Source organism: Hyperolius riggenbachi, chromosome 3 (assembly GCF_040937935.1).
Source record: "Hyperolius riggenbachi isolate aHypRig1 chromosome 3, aHypRig1.pri, whole genome shotgun sequence".
In the NCBI taxonomy this organism is placed as follows: Eukaryota; Metazoa; Chordata; class Amphibia; order Anura; family Hyperoliidae; genus Hyperolius; species Hyperolius riggenbachi.
Window position 1 is genome coordinate 381,367,711 of NC_090648.1, and position 17,794 is coordinate 381,385,504.

Genomic DNA, 17,794 nt, shown 5'->3' on the forward strand with positions numbered 1-17,794 from the left:
GTTCTTTGGACTTCACAGTGTTGTTGCTCCTAATATTCTCTTAGACAACCTCTGAGGCCCTCACAGAGCAGCTGTATTTGTACTGACGTTAGATTACACACAGGTGCACTCTATTTAGTCATTAGCACTCATCAGAAAATGTCTATATTCAACTGACTGCACTCAGATCAAAGGGGGCCGAATAATTATGCACACACCACTTTGCAGTTATTTATTTGTAAAAAAATGTTCGGAATCATGTATGATTTTCGTTCCACATCTCATGTGTACACCACTTTGTGTTGGTCTTTCATGTGGAATTCAAATAAAATTGATCCATGTTTGTGGCAGTAATATGACAAAATGTGGAAAACTTCAAGGGGGCCGAATACGTTTGCAACCCACTGTATAAGACAATGTAGTACACAAGACATAGGGACCGATCCAACTCACTTTTTCTCTTAAGTTTTTCCTTGGTGATATTTTCACATCTTATCAATAAAATGCCTTTAAAGCCTCCAGAAAGCAAGAAAATTTTAATTAATTTTGATTGAACCATACTTTTTCACCTACTTTTTGGTCCTTTTTCAATTGCAGAGTGCTGAAAGGTTATTTGAAACAGAAGGGTAAAAGCTATTTAAACAGAGCAAAAGTATCTCCTAGGAGAACATTTTTCATCTTCTGTTTAAAGTAACTTTTAAGAACTTTGCATTTCAAAAGGTACTAAAAAGTACTTTTTAAATTCCTGAATGCTGAAAATGTATTTTAAACAAAGAGGACACATTATTTCCTTGGAGAAAACGTACAAGAAAAAGGAAATTGAATAAGAGCCCTGGTCCTATATGCAATTAGGGGCTTGATTCACAAAGCGGTGCTAACTGTTAGCACGCCTGTGAAAAACCCCTTAGCACGTCTAAACATACTTTTCGCGCATAAAACTTTACGCGCGCAAAACTTTATGCGCGTAAAACTTTACGCGCATACTGCACAGAGCGCACCGCGCGAAGTGCCCATTAAAGCCTATGGGACTTAGCGCGCGTAAAACTTTACGCACGCAAAGTTAGCGCGCGATATGATTGAGAAATCCGGTGCTAACCTACTTAGCACCCTGGTTAGCGCGTCTAAAGACTTTAGACGTGCTAAGTAGGTTAACACCGCTTTGTGAATCAAGCCCTAACTCTTTTATACCTTCTTCTAATTTACTTTTATCTTACAAATTTATCACCTGATCAAACTGACCACATGCTTTTCCATTAATTCTGCTACGCAGGAGCGATTCTGTTTGAGAATCTGTGCAAAAGACTATCCCAAATATCTCTAAACTCTGCCTTCCAGGCAGTTTGTTCTTTTCTTTCCACCCCTCCTGTGAATAAAATAATTGCTTTCTGTTGGTGATGGTTTAGACGCAAAAAAGCTGCAATCATTTTAAATAAGTCTCATTCTTTGTGACGTTAATTTGGTGACACACTGAAAACAGCTGGGACTGATGACAGAGCTGCAGATGGGTGAGGGAGGGGTTAAGGAGAAGGGATAGTGTTTACTGTGGCCTAGTGGAAGTTTCAGTTTCCATTCTCTGCTGTGATGATGCAGCTGTGCTCCACCCTCTTCTCTCCTTCTGTAGTTGTCAGACCAGAGGAGAGGAGAGGAGAGGAGAGAAGACTGCTGCAGACATTTAGTACTAGAGACCATGTCAGATCCTACTGTCACGGCTTATCTGACCAAGCTTCTGTGCTCCAATGGGGGTCGGTTGGAGAGAGACAGGTTGGCTGAGCTTCTGAGTCTCTCCGCAGAACAGATCCAACAGATACTACAGTATGAGTCACAGCGATTCCCAGAGAGCGCCCAGCTGGTACTGGCCCAGAGTCCCTTGAGAATCTGTCCTCGATATCTCAAGGGTGACTCGGAGGGCTGTGGGGTGGAAGAAGACAAGTGCCCAAGACTACACCTGTGCCGCCACTACCTAAGGGGCCATTGCCTGAGGTAGGTATATGAAGGGCTGTTCTGGGGTTACAGGGGAGAATTGCTGTGTTTGGTAGAAATCACTGAATTTAAAGCTGGGTACACACAAGATACAAGTCTTTGCAAACTGTGTAATCAATCTGCCGCATAGGTTTGTCAGGAAGGTTTGAATGATGGATCTTTCTAAAGATACTGTATTCATGCAAAAAAATCAGTTAATGCATAAGACCCAAGAAATGCTTTTATAGTCCATTTACTTCCTTCTTTTTCACACATGCGATGTGCAGACAGAGGTTAAGAAATATCTGGCGATCTCGTATACACACCTTGTTTAACGAACAATCGACTGCAGACCAGATCTGCCGGGATGGATTTGAAAGATTCAGAGAAGTCTTTTGTGACTATCTTTGAGGGCCTGTTTCCACTACACACAGATTCTGCATGCAGAAAACTGACTCCAATGAATGCCTATGGGCCTGTTTCCACTGAACGCAATTTTTCTGATGCAGATTTCCCATAGGCATTAATTGGAGTCAGTTTTCTGCATGCAGAATCTGCGTGTAGTGGAAACAGGCCCTGAAACTTTTTTTCTTAACTTTCTTTTCTGCCGATCAATTGCTGATCTTTCATTTTCCAAATACTTTTGTTTCACGTGGATGCAGCTTAAAGGGAACCTTAACTGAACGTTGCCGCATATCTACACGTGCGGAATGCGGCAACGCGTATTTTTGTATGCGTTACGCTAATTGCAGTAGGGAATGCGTCCAATAATACGCATGGCGGCTGGCCGACTGGTCGTCAAAAACGAAACTAAGTGACAGCGGGGGACCGGAGGATTACAGAGCGGCTCCGAGGGCACAGGACTGCTACAGGGGGCTGGTAATAGCCCCAGGTAAGTAAAATTTTTTCCCCTCCATTCAGTTAGGGCCCGTTTCCACTAGAGCGAATCCGCATGCGTTGTCCGCATGCGGATTCGCATAACCAATACAAGTGAATGGCCCTGTTTCCACTTGTCAGTTTTCTTCTGCGTTTTTCTGTGCAGGATTTTTCTGCACGGTAGGGCCTGCAGAATTCGCCTGCGTGTGGAATGCAGGCGAATCGCAGGCAATGTATTTAATAGGGAAATCGCATGCGTTTTTTGCATGCGTTTTTTCCCGCGATTTCGCGTGCGATTTCGCATTGGAAGTAATGTTAATTGACACAGGCAGTGACATGGTTAAAATCGCATATACCCTGCCTATGCGAAATCGCATGCGAAATCGCGGCAAAAAACGCATGCGGAATCGCATACGCATGCGATTTCGTCAGCGGTGCTATGCAGCGATTCCGCACCGCACTAGTGGAAACGAGCCCTAAGGTTCCCTTTAAGTAAAATTCCACAAAATAAACAATCTAAAAATGTATTATGTTTGTTGTTATCCTCTGTGATAGTTGCAATAAAATGGATTTCTGGGTAATTCACAAACTCTCTTTTTGCTGTTACCATTTCCTGACATATTTTCTCCTTTACTTGTGTTTTATTCAATGTTGTATTAACCATAAGCTGATTATTTTCATTTTTGTGTCAGTTCACTTAAGTTTTCTTCTCATGCTTTATTTTAAAGTCATTTCTTATTGTAAGGGTTCATGTGGTATTTTGCTCCTTATTTTAAGGATTCACATGTTATTTCATAATGTATTTTAAGGATTCCTGTGGCATTGCTCCCTTATTGCAGTACATGGAAAGTGGAAGCCAGCTGTGATGCAGTTAACATTTGTTGTTATAAACTGCATTGCTTTCAAGTGAATCCAAGCTGGGGAACAAAAAGAAAAAAAAGATACTTACCTAGGTTCAGAGGCTTCCTATCTCTCCTCGATCCCACTGTTGCTGTACGCTGACCCTCTGTTCATATCCGACAAGAGCTTGTTGGATATGTTCTCATGGCCACTCACTTTACCGTGTACTGGTCCTGCTCGAGTATGGCCACTCCTGTGCAGTAAGCCGAAGCCTCATCTTTTCATTTTTTTTGCAAATATATATACCTTTGCAATGCATAGAAATTGTAATTTTTGACAATTTTAACTTGCTTTGTGTGCGATTTTTAAATTTGCTGTTGCGTTACTATTTTTTTACTGGATTGGGTAAAATACAGTATGGAAAGCATGCATGTGGTAATTCAATAATTTTGTTGACAATTTAAGAATTTGTACTGTAATTTAAGAAGAATTATTATTTTGCCACACACAGCTTACACTGTCAGTACAAAGGTGTTATTTTGCTGTCTGTAAAATATCACCAGTTAGTAAATAGTGCAAGTGCACGTAACAACACATTGGGGTTGGGGATTCATGTAGCACCATTAATATCAATGTCACAAACGCCAGCAGAGTACTAGGTCTTGTGAAATTAACTCTTTAGTTGCTATGGCAATACATGTTATGCAAGTAGCGTAACACAAATTACAGTAGCAACGCTTGCGTTACCCATGCACAGCAGGTCAATATAATTGTGCAATGTCCAGTACTCGGCTGGCGTTAGTATCGGTAATATTACTGTGCACTGCCTACGCATGGCAATATAAACAGCGCTATGTGAACCACCCCCATATAATTGTGCAATGTCCAGTACTCGGCTGGCGTTAGTATCGGTAATATTACTGTGCGCTGCCTACGCATGGCAATATAAACAGCGCTATATGAACCACCCCCATTTTTTGTAAATTGAGCCCAGTATTTTTTGTAAATAGTGATGTGCAAAGGGTTAGCACATTACTTTTTAATGTATTTTTTTTTTCCTATTGAAAACTGATCTTACATAGTTACATAGTTATTTTGGTTGAAAAAAGACATACGTCCATTGAGTTCAACCATCTGAGAAATAAAAAATGATGGATAGAAAACTTAAATACTTTGAACTAGAAATGGAAATTAATCACTATATTTTCTATTGTTGAAATAGTTCAACATTAGTCACAGATCATAAGATTTAGAAACAAACTTTTAAAGATTTGTAATAAAAAAAAAAACTAAAAAAAAACACGTCTGGTTCACACAAGGGGGGGATTTGTGCTGCACTTGCCGATAGCCGGCAATAAGCAAAGCACTAGTGCAGTGTCAACTTGTATAAAAGCGTTTATAACTACTTCTGAACTGATCGTCTGAAATGTTTTCTGATCTAACTGTGTATGGCTATCTAAAAGGTTGAATTCCAGCCCACTTAATATTTCAGTTTTAGAAAATAAAGGGAAGGGTAACAGTGCATAGATAAGACCCTGTACCCTTTTATGCTGGCTACACACTAAGCTTGCCTGTCGCACGGGAATCGGGCGATTATTTCTGACATGTCCGATTGGCTCCTGGTCGATAAAGTGATCTATTTTGTGCACTTATAATTGAAAAATCGATCGCTTTATTGATCGGGCGCACTTTGGACATGTACACACAATACAACTTACTCTCCGATCACCCGTCGATCAGGCGTGAAATTGCATCTAGCATTAGCAATAAAGACCTTGCTCAACCTCAATCTCTCATGTAAAAGTTCAGAGGCCTATAGCAGAGTTTTGTGTCTATTGCTATGGAGAGGGAAGGAGGGACAACATGAGTTGCACAACAGATGCAATGTGTTCGCGGGTCACTGTTCCAGATCTTTAAACAAGCTGGGGGATGCCTATAAACATGCTTGTTTCTTGCCCAAGGAGGCCATGAACAGCTGCATGCTGAGTTCCATCCAACGTGTCTAACTAACTTTAGATCCTCTGCCACATTTTTTTTTTTTTTATTTGTTTAGGTTTCCTTCTCTAAAATATATACCCACCCTGTTCAGTGGCGTAGAGATCATGGTGCATGGGGCTCCATAGCAAAACTTTCATGAGGCCCTCAGATGTAGGCACTCTTAAAGGGCTTACGAGGCAAAATGAAAAAAAAAGTTCAATACCTGCATCAAATTTGAATGTACGGAGGATGCCATCCGCACCCTCCGTGTAGTTCCGCCAGGTCCCCGCTGTTCAATCTCCCCCCGGGCCGGCTCCCGACCCCACAGCCTGGTCAGGCTCTCATGCCTCCTGTAAAATGACTGCCTGAGCTTGCCGCGGCTGCGCAGTCCGCATAGACGCAAGTGCGGCTGCGCAGCTCTAGGGCCTCCCCCCCGATCCACGCTACAGGCTGTCTCCTGTACGTGACAGACAAACCAACCCTGCCATGCCCCACATAACATAGATTGTTTTCTCACTACAATGGATGCTTATAAAATGTAGAACATTTTTTAAGACTGACGTACTGACTACTGACATTTAAACCCTTGCACAATATGGTAGAATTTTTGCTGCTGCACCGCAATTCCTACAACTTCAGATCAACAGAATCTAATAATCTAGACCTTAAAGAGAACCCGAGGCGGATTTTCTAAATCTTGATAGGACACAGAGGCATGTTCTCTGCACAATGACATGCCTCTGTATCCTTCTAGTGCCACTACCAGTCCCCCCGGAGTTTTCCGGCCCCCCCTCTAAAATAGCGACAATCTGCTTGTCGCTAGCCTTCTGTATACCTGCAACTTGTCAATCACCATGCACCTCCCCCGCCTCCTCCATTTCATGGCTCCCGCCTCTGTCCCCTCGTTCCCCGCCTCTGTAAGCTTCCTCCAATTGAAAGCTAAGCCGCACCCCAGAAGTAATGGAGCCATGAAATGGAGGAGGCGGGGGAGGCACACGGTAATTGACAAGTTGCTGGTATATAGAAGGGTAGCGACAAGCAGATTGTTGCTATCCTGTCTCTATTTTAGAGGGGAGACAGCAGAGCCCAGGGGGGACTGGCGGTGGCACCAGAAGGACACAGAGTCATGTGATTGTGTAGAGAACATGCCTCTGTGTCCTATTAAGATTTAGAATATCTGCCCCAGGTTCTCTTTAAAATCTGCATCACTGGAGGTGTTTAAATCTATATTGAAAACCCACCTGTTATGTCTGGCATTTACAAACATGTTGCTTTTACCTCTGTGACTAAATCTTTCCCGCCACTAATTGCTAGATTATGCACTTGGGGCTGCTACGGGAGGAACCAGGAGGCTTTGGACGCCGACGTGGGAGAGATCTGCATGGAGGGAGCTGGAGAAAGCCCTAGGTATGTATAAAACTTTTACTTTCCGTCGTCTCAGGTACACTTTTAAAGGAAAACGTGCTTTTGCTGATGTTTTTTGTCATCATCATCATCCATATCCCATTCAAAATCCAAACTAACTCCATCTTCTTGTTCCAGAACCCGCTGCCGATACTCACATGATATGTTCTCTGACCACAACCTAGCAGTGCTAAAAGCCAATGAGGTGAGCGGACTGAACGAGAAGGAAATTAAAGTTCTGTTGTTCCAGAATGACAGCCAGCTGCTGCCAGAGGTGAGTCTCAGGTCATGTTCTGTTTGTAGGTGTCTCATTTCTACCCTGACTTTTGCTCATTTCCAGCTCATCTGTGATGTTGATAACAAATTGTAACTATCAGTAAATTTTTGGGGCAGGTGGCCACTCAAATGCAGAAAACTACTTATGAGGGTGCTGGAGTTTTTGACTTTCTATTTATCCAGACAGCATGGTCCCTCTCGTATGACTGGATGAAGGCCCTGGCATCCTCATCCTTGTAGCAGTGTCACTGTTCCTGACTTACCATTATGTTCATATGACAATATATTATCATGCAGATGGGAACACTCGATAAGCACGGCAGCGTAGGGACTCATGAGGAGCATGAGTACGGATAGAATAGGAATGCGCATTATGCTAGGACAAGTGAAATATTGAATAACTCTGGCATGCTCCCTTAGCTTACCAAGGTGGGAGAGAGAAAAGTGAGACTCTGAACAATACCTACCTGGCTGGAGAGTAACAGGGGACTAATATACTAATGATCAATCGAATATTCTCTCTGTTCTAAGTAAGCTTCACTGATGGTGGTGTATGATTTCATCTCTACATGTTTTTCTTCAGTAAAAGAGGTCTAACTTGCTATACTGGTTGCCTATCTGCATGTACAAAACACTATGCTCCAACAAATACAGTAGTAAGAGGGAGCAATTTAGAAGGGTACTTTTATAACAGGTGGCAATGGATTTCAGTACTATGATTGGGAGGGAGCAATAGCAGAGGACGCAATCATAGGTGGCAATATAACATGCCTATCATCCCTACAGTATTGGAAGGGTAGAAGTGAAGCACACCACATGGTAAGGCCCGATGTAATGCTCGGGTGCTCAGATTTTGGTTACTGGATAAACCAACATTAAAATTGTTATATCAATTTTAATAACTACCAAAGATCCAATATTTCAAGGTATTATTGTACCTCTTTATCAAGGAAAGCAATGCAAAGAAATGCGCACCTGGGGACAGAGTAGATGTGAAAAGTCAGGTGACAGCAGCAATAATGTCATCACTACAGGCTTATTATTATGTCACCAGCTGTCTGTCACCACATACGTATCACTATGTCACTACCTGCCTTTCACTGTCACTATCTTCTATCTGTAATCTATTACACTATCTGTAATGGGAACTAGGTAACAGTTGCGTTTAGCCCTCTGGGGTGGGCTTGCAGAGCTGTCAAACACACAACATAGTTTGTTCGCATTTCACCAACACCTTTATTTACAAAAGTGTCATATGATGATGATTCAGCTTTTTCCATAGTCTCGCAGTTAGCAATCATGTGACCCCCAACAAGACAAATTCAGCAATCATGATGCCCCTAACAAGACAAATTCAGTAATCATGATGCCCCTAACAAGACAAATTCAGAAATCTTGTTGGGGGCCTCATGATTGCAAGACAAATTCAGCAATCATGAGGCCCCCAACAAGACAAATTCAGCAATCTTGAGGCCCCCAACAAGACACATTCAGCAGTCATGAGGCCCCCCAACAAGACAAATTCAGTAACCATGAGGCCCAAAACAAGACAAATTCAGTAACCATGAGGCCCCCAACAAGACAAACTCAGCAGTCATGAGGCACATAAATAGACAGCATTTTACATAAATAGGCAGAATATAATAATTGGCTTAATATGGTAGACACCTCTCACCTGGCTTCTGAATTCTCCTCTACTGGCTGCTGTGCCTGGCAATACTGTTTTTGGCTGGATTGGGGATGATGTGTGGGCTGAAAGGCCTGGCAGTGATGCTGAGACCGCAATAGCAACTGTGGCATAGTAAGGGGGGTTGGCTGGTGGTGTCGCATATGCCTACAGCATGTAATCTTTACTCATGCTCATTTATCCATGATTTGGCCCCCTACCCACAAACTGTTAAGGGTCCCCCCTACTTTTAATGTACATTTTTTTCCTTCTTTGGTGCCTCAGATCTTTTTGGACACTAGCAATGCCCTTGGAAAACAATATTGAATAATTACATATTACTGGATGTCTGTCTGGGCAAGTTGAAAGCAATATTGCACTTATACTGGGACTAGATAGAACACTTTAGAAACATATTTTGGGGAACCACTATAGAAATCACATCTCTGTACTCATGTAGACATGTTTTCACTGTATGAAAAGCCTAATAACTGGGCAGATTTAAAGTGAAACTGAAGCGGAAAAAAACCACCTTATAAATGAGTTATTTAATTAGTTATTATTTTATTATTATTATTTTATTTATAAATATTGTATTATTTAAATATTTAATTATTATGAATTATTTAACTATTATTACAGTTAATTGTATGTGTAGTATGAATAATTATTAGAATATTAGTAGCAAAGAAAAGAGTCTCATATTTTTATTTTCAGTTCTATAGCTTTTTTTTTTATAATACTGCATTATTCTCTAATATTTGAAGTTTACACGCTGCACTCTAAACTATGAAACAGAGCAGAACTACTCTGCTACAGTACACTTTTCCCGTACTTGAAACAATATGAGACTCATTCCTTTGCTACTAATGTTCTATTTCTTAGCTGTACTTCACATACAATTAATTATATAATACGTTTATTTTCACTTCAGATTTTCTTCAGTTTTTTTTATCCTAGAGTGCACTTTTCAGTAAAGCAAATCCTGACTTCTTCAGTTTCCTGTTGTCTTGTTCGCCTGCAGCCCTTTCTCTGGATCCAGTATGTGTCCTGAAATCATTTCTGCATGTCCATATTACACCTTGCACACTGGTGTAAATTCTACACTGCCTCATATAATGTGGTGTATTTATTTGTGGCATAATGCAAAGTGTTAAACCCTGCCTTTCAAGGACAGCCACAATGTGAGAAAGCTGTAAACAGGAGGAGGCTAACAGAGTGCCAATGATCAACAGTACTGACAGAGCAAACTGTCGCAAGCTGATCATTACTACTACTGTATAACGCCAATGAGGAGCTTCTACGGTGGCTGAAGAAAGGACTCTGGTGGGGGTACATACAAAATAGGGGGCTGGAAAAAAATGGCGCAGGGTGATGCCTATAATAGCATCTTTCTACTAAGGTTATTTAACGTTTCAGAAATGTCCTAAAATGTTAACCTTAGTAATAAGAGGTCATTAGCGGCATCTGTGATACATTCCCTGGTCCAGGCGATCCTGTCTCCTCTTCACTTCCTGTTTAGTTTGAAAGCCAGCAGGAACTGAAGCCGCATGGTGATTGGCTGGCTGCCGGACTCATTCAAACTTAACAAGGACGTAAAGGAGAAGTGATCGTCTGGGACCAGGTCAGGGGCGTAGCAATAGGGTTTGCAGAGGTTGCGACCACATCGGGGCCCCGAAGGGCCCTCCTTCAACTACAGTATTAGCTCTCTATTGGTCCTGTGCTCATAATAATCACTTCTATAGATACTTTGAATAGTAGTATTCATTAACAAACTGTCCCCCATCCTCCTTGCACCTCAGACACTGTAGTTGCCATTGGCAGGTTTTGGTGCGCCGTATCAATTGCTATGTATAGAGTGCATGGGGGCCCCATTATAAAACTTGCATCGGGGCCCACAACTCCTTAGCTACGCCACTGGACCAGGTAATGTATCATTTAACCCCTTCCACCTCTCACACTAACCCCCCCCCCCCTACCTATATCTAAACTTAACTGCTCCTCCCACGCTGCCTAACCCTGGACTACACCTCCCTCCCCACCTGCTGCCTTATGGTCCATACTCACGGGCTACAATTGTCGCCGCAACACGCGGCGCGCGCGTGTTGCGGCGACAGGTCACCCGTGAGTATGAGGCGCAACACGGGCACGCACCCCGAACCGTTGCTCGTCGCTGCTGTCGCCAGGCGATTGGCGCGGTCAATCACCAGGCGACAGTTGCCGCCGCAACTTCGCCGCAACTGTCGCTAGTCCGCGTGAGTATGCGGACTAGCGACAGCAACATAATTGAAAATCCACGGCGCTTCAGGCGAGGGGGAGGAACGTCGGCGACAGCTTCCGTCGCACAGCTGATCCCTCTTCCGCGTGTGTACGCGGAGGGACCTGGCGACGAGCTGTCGCTGGCCTGTCGCGCACACGCCCACGTGTGCTGGCGACAGGCCACAAACGTAGCCTGTGAGTATGGGCCATAACACTGAACTACACCACCCCCACTGCCTAAGGCGGCAATAGTACAAGCTGTGATTAGTGGCAAGGAGATTAAATTATGGTGCCCAATAAATAGCGGGTGCTAGATGTCCACTATTTATCCGGAACCATAATTTAACCTTCTTGCTGCTGATCATGGTTTGTACTATTGCCGCCTATGGTGGTGCCATTTTTATAGGCTCCCCTGTGGTGTTCCCTCTGCTACAGGTGAGGTTGCAATCTCTGCATCCTCTTGCTATGCCACTGACCTAGCATAGAAGTGACCCACACAGCATTGGTTTCCTTTCCTTTAGTTAACATCTAAGTATGTGTACAAAGTCCAAATGGTAGCAGAGGGTGTGCCACGTCTACAGCTCAGCCCTGTATTTACTAGAGAACAATCAATAAAACACAATTGGCCTTGATGCACTAAACATGTATTTTGAGTGATCTTCCTTATGCTTTCTTACTTTACTTTTTTAATATCTATTCTTAACTGGCAAGTAAAAAAGCACCATAGCTGTAACAAAAGTAATATCAAACTTTTGTTAATCCATAACAGCATATATAGAGTGATTTCACTTGAAGATGTAACCTCAGTCTGATCATCCTTTTTCCCCACCCCATTATCTACATCCTCTCCTTCCCTTCTTACCTCCCTTATTCCTTTCCCTATTCTTATTGTCATGATGCATCTATTATACCGAGAGGATTATGGGACTCTCAGTTTGTATAACCACATTCACTCATCCCCACCCACAGGAAATTATGTTTTTCAATGCCATTTTGTATGTGTATAAGTACCTGTATACAATTTTATTACAACTGTTTGCCTGAGGAAGCAAGGGTGTTGTTCCCTTGTTAAACGCGTTGCAACAGTAAAGCAACACTTATCACCCTAATCACCACCACTCTGATGGTGTTACTTTTTTTTTACCTCCCTGTGCTGGCTCTGGCACCTGCTGAGCCACATACCTCGCATTCACTCACTGCAGCCCGCAGCCTGCACTGTGAGACCACGGTGATCAGACACCCTTGGAGGAACAGTTCTGCAGTGGCTTCCAGAAAAGCAAAGTCCCCTGGCACAGTGGGACAAAGCCCATCGGCTGGTTCACCTGTATGTGCACACCAGCCATCAGAGGAGGGGAGACCTGACCCCCAGTGGCTTTTCAGCCTTATCGATTGCTGTATTGAGTGTACGCTCTCTGTTATAGACCGCAAGGGCCGGTCCTTGATCGGGTCAATCGCTCAGAGTCAGAAACTTGGTCTCGCTGTCGCTTTGCGCATAGATGCCCATATGTGGATTCGCAATGTATGAGCCGACTAGCGGAGAGGAGCGTCCTGACACCAAAGGATTCACCGCACACGTACAATTCAAATACTTGCCACCACATGTGAGTCAGCACATGACTGTAAATATATTAGCACACTGCGAACACTGTAAGTTAACCCTTAGCTGAATGCAGGGATCGGCGCCAGATCTGTCTATCTGTGCCCAATTCAAGCATACGGGTTATAAATACAAGATACTCTAGAACACAAGGTAACGTTTTCGGAGGAGTAAGTACGATTGGGTATGTTCAGGAACAGGTCATAACCGTAAAACATTTTTTAAATGTTTTAATAACAAAAATGCATTACACACATTTACATACACTAATTAACATATACACACAAAGCTTAAAATAAAAGGGAATAATTGTGAAAGGTTTACTTAGCCGAAATGCAGTCTGTGTGGGAATATTTCCTTCTGGGAAAAGAATTGCAAAGTCCTTGGTTTCAGAATCATAGGCCTATAGGTATATTTTGTAATCCAAACTGATGTTACAGTTCCAAGATGGCCGCTAACCACATGGCCCTCTGGTTAGCAGCCACAGGCTCCCGTGAGGATGGGATTTGGAGGACTGAAGTCCGCCTACTGGCAATGTGCTTTTGTTGAAGCTGGTTTGGGGGTGTGGCAACGCCTACCCCCTCTGAATTACCCACCAATGACAGTCCACCTCCTCCAAGGAGGATTTGGAGCTTAGATTGTAAAACACTGTAACTCATAAACTATACATGTCATATTTAGGTGGATAGCAGATTCATAATTGTCAGAAAATACTGATTTATATGACATCTTGCATAAGGGCATTAGGCGGTCCTGTCCCGGAGAAGGGTCGTACACCAATAACCAAATGGGTTATTGTTATGAATTTTATAATCAGCACATTGGGCAGATTTAAACGAATAAGACTATATTAATTCCATAGCCGTGCTATACACGGTTTTCATTTAACAGACCGAAATCATAAACCATATGCATTTAAATCTGTTCCTCAGCGGTGCCTCTGTGTCTGAGCCCTTCAGTGGACCCCTGTGGAGTTAGCTTCCTTTGGCTTCCCCTGGATGAAAACCACCTTCTGGTGTGTTAGTTAGCATCTAAGCGTGACCCGCTAGAACAACCTTTGAGTTTTACACCTCTGGCTAATGAAGAAGTCCCAGGCCAGGAAAGGAATTCTTTTGAACAAGTTAATTAGACACACATGCCTTCACTGGTCAACAAGCATACGTCATGAAAAGAAAAAAATGTCATTCTGCGCTGCTTTGCGGAACGATACAGAATCGCTAATCGTCTCGACTTCCGTATCATTCATGACACTCTCTTTGCCTTTTTTTCAGTTTTTGGTCCTCACAGTCCTTTTTGAGCGGCACCTCACTGACCTTCCAACAGCTCACCTACCTATAATCACACTCGCCGATCACTATCCTTGGGGTCTCCCAAGTACCGCACCTGCAATATGCATTCATGACTTACTTTTGAACTGAACTGTGGTTTACAAAGGAATGTTTTGCTATATCCACATCAACATCTACTTACAGTCGGGCATTTGCAAGGATCCTAGGAGATCCGAGGCACCCATGGGATACCAGACAGTTAGGACCGTGGCAATAATGGACGTGGCCATGCAGGGAGAGGGCGTGGTCTTGGGTGGGGCCAAATGTACATGAACTTAGCTGCGGTGCAACTTAAAGATAAAGGGCCTGCCCAGCAAAATGTTGGATGGAGCCCCCTATCCTTTAATTAATTAGTTTACTATCAGTATTATACTGATATACTGACAGTATAGGCATAGAGTAAAGATGCATACACACATTCAATTTTAATTGGTGAATCACTGACCGATTTTACCACCCCCATGTAGTATGAGGGCCAACAGACTTTGAATACTATGACCAGAGCTGAGCTCCCATAATACCTAGAAGTAGCAAAATTGTCTAATGAAAATTGTATATGTGTACCAGGCTTTACAGCAAATACTGTACATACAATACAACTGATTTGCACTCAGTAAAGGCACAGAGCAACACCTTGTACTGTATATACTGACGGAAGCAGAGATCAGCGTACACTGCAGCTAGGTTACTATCAGTACAAGCACAGAGTAAACGCTTATACTGTACATACTGGAGGGAACAGAGATCAGAAAACGCTACAGCTAGTTTTCTATCAATACAGGCACAAAGTAACTTCTTATAATCTACATACGGGAGGTAGCAGAGATCAGAACATGCTGCAGCTAGTTTACTATCAGTACAGGCACAGAGTAACAGCATATACTGTACATACTGGAGGTAGTAGAGATCAGCACACACTGCAGCTAGTTTACTATCAGTACAGGCACAGAGTAACAGCTTAGCCCTATACTGTACATACTGGGGGTAGAAATGCATGACACACGGGGATAGAAATTAACGGCACACACTACAGCGAGTTAATGTTAAATATACAGTAGGTACAGAGTAACAACTAATACTGTACATACACTGCAGCTAGTTTACTATCAGTACAAGCACAATGTCACAGCTTACACTGTACACACTGGAGGCAGCAGAGATCAGCACACACTGCAGCTACTTTACTATCAGTACAGGCACAGAGTAGTAGCTTATGCTGTACATACTGGAGGCGACAGAGATCAACACACACACTGCGGCTAGATTACTATCCGTACAGGCACAGAGTAACAGCTTACACTTTACATACTGGAGGCAGCAGAGATCACACGCTGCAGCTAGTTTACTATCAGTACGGACACAAAGTAACACCTTATACTGTACATACTGGAGGTAGCAGAAATCAGCACATGCTGCAGCTAGTTTACTATCAGTACAGGCGCAGAGTATAAGCTTTAGTAGGGACTATATCACTGCTTTTCTTGGGGCATATCAGATTCAGAATGGTAAATACTTACCTGCCTTGATTCCCCCATTTAATCAGCTATTCTAATGGCAAGCTTGTAACGATTGGTTGATTCTAGTGACAGGCTGGTAGTGATTGGTCGATGCTAGTGGCAGGCTGGTAGTGATTTGTCGATGCTAGTGGCAGGCTGGTAGTGATTTGTCGATTCACGTAAGAAGCTTGTGGTGATCAGTAGATTCTAGTAGTAGGTAGATGGTGGTTAATAGATGGTTAATAGATTTTAGTGGTAAACAGGTAATGATTGTTAGACAGGCAGCAGGAGACAAATGACAGTAGTAAGCAGATGCTGACAAGTAGTGGGTGACAGACATGCAGTAGGTGCTAGGGGTCAGGCGAAGCTAAGTAACATGGGGTGCCAGGTTCCAGTGGGAAGAAAAAACAAACAAACATGGTATGGTATGGATTAGATTGTGAGCTCCTCTGAGGACAGTCAGTGTCATGGCTATGTACTCTAAAGTGCTGCAGAAGATGGCAATGCTATATAAATACATAAAATATTATGGTAGCACATTAGACTATGAAAGGATTAGATTGTGAGCTCCTCTGAGGACAGTCAGTGATATGGCTATGTGCTGGGTATTAAAAGACACCCCCCAAGAAAGGAAAGGAGCAAGTGTGTCATGCTAAGCGCGCCACAGCGGGTAATGTCAGGTATAGGTGCCACAAGTATAGGTAATATAGTTGCTTCAATATAGGTAGCATTCTCTCCCACTTGTAAAGTTGTCCTAGTATAGGTAGTAAATTTGCCCCCAGTATAGGTAGCTAGTAGGGAGTATAGTTGCCCCAGTATAGGTAGTATAGTTCTCCACAGTGTAGGTAGTATAGTTGCCCCAGTATAGCTAGTTTAGTTGCCCCAGTATAGCCAGTATAGTTGCCACCAGTGTAGGTAGTATAGTTTCCCCAGTATAGCTAGTTTAGTTGCCCCCCATTAATAGTTGCCCCAGTATAGCTAGTTTAATTGCCCCCAGTATAGTGGCCCCAGTATAGCTAGTATACTTGCCCCCAGTGTAGGAAGTATAGTTGCCCCAGTATAGCTAGTATAATTGCCCCCAATATAGCTAGTATAGTTACCCCCAGTGTAGATAGTATAATTGCCCCAGTATAGCTAATATAGTTGCCCCAGTATAGCTAGTATAGTTGCCCCAGTATAGCTAGTATAGTTGCCCCCAGTGTAGGTAGCATAGTTGCCCCCAATATAGATAGCATATTTGCTCCTGGTATGGGGGAAGCTTGGAAGAAGGGGCAGCGAGGACAGCAGCGGGGAGGGGGGTCAGATCCCCACATCCTTCACCTGGGTCTCCTCCTTTGCTTCCCCCTCCAAATATGTGGCAGCAGACAGGAGCGACGGGTGAGGAATTACTCACCTGTTTCCTGCTTTTTAGGTGTGCAGCGTCATTGTCAAGTGACACTGGTCACTGCCTTCTCCACCGCTCACTATGCTTCCTGAATAGTGGAAGCATAGTGAGCGGTGGAGAAGGCGGAGACCAGTGTCACGTGATAATGTGCGCTGCGTGCCTGGAACGCAGGAAGCAGGTGAGTAATTCCTCGCCTGCCACTCCTGTCTGTCGCCGCTAATCTGGAATAGGAAGCGCCAGAAGGAGGGGACCCAGATGAGGGGGGGTTCTGACCCCCCTCCCCGCCGCTGTCTCCGCTGCCCCTTCTTGTTGCACTGCTTCCCCTTCCTGCACAAGGCCTTTGTGGGACAACCTCCTCTTGTCAATCACCCGGTGCACCACGCCCCCTGGTGCCCAATGGTAGGAACGCCCCTGCATCAGTGCTATATAAATACATAATCATAATATGGCAGGACATTAGACTATGATTATGGTAGGATTAGATTGTGAGCTCCTCCGAGGACAGCCAGCAATATGACTACAGTATGTACTCTTTAAAGTGCTGCAAAATATGTCAGTACTATATAACAGGGCTGCGGAGTCGGTACAAAAATCATCCGACTCCTCAGTTTATGAAACCATCGACTCCGACTCCAACTCCAACGCCAGGTATCCAAAATGTAACGATCGGTGGGCGCAGAGAGTATCTGATTACCGGTGATCTGCAGTATTACCGGAAATACAAACATATACCAGATTATAAGTGAACTGCAG

General features: G+C 43.4%; 1 protein-coding gene across 1 annotated transcript in view; it reads left to right on the forward strand.

The window, feature by feature from the left end:
- The first annotated feature begins 1,610 nt into the window (after positions 1–1,610).
- The window catches only part of LOC137564048 (zinc finger CCCH-type antiviral protein 1-like), a 164,545-nt gene continuing 148,361 nt past the window's right edge, over positions 1,611–17,794 (forward strand). Inside the window, exons 1-2 of the mRNA XM_068277348.1 lie at positions 1,611–1,959; positions 7,174–7,309. Coding sequence (XP_068133449.1) covers positions 1,667–1,959; positions 7,174–7,309 — 429 coding nt within the window. The 5' untranslated portion in view covers positions 1,611–1,666. The remainder of the gene's footprint in view (positions 1,960–7,173; positions 7,310–17,794) is intronic.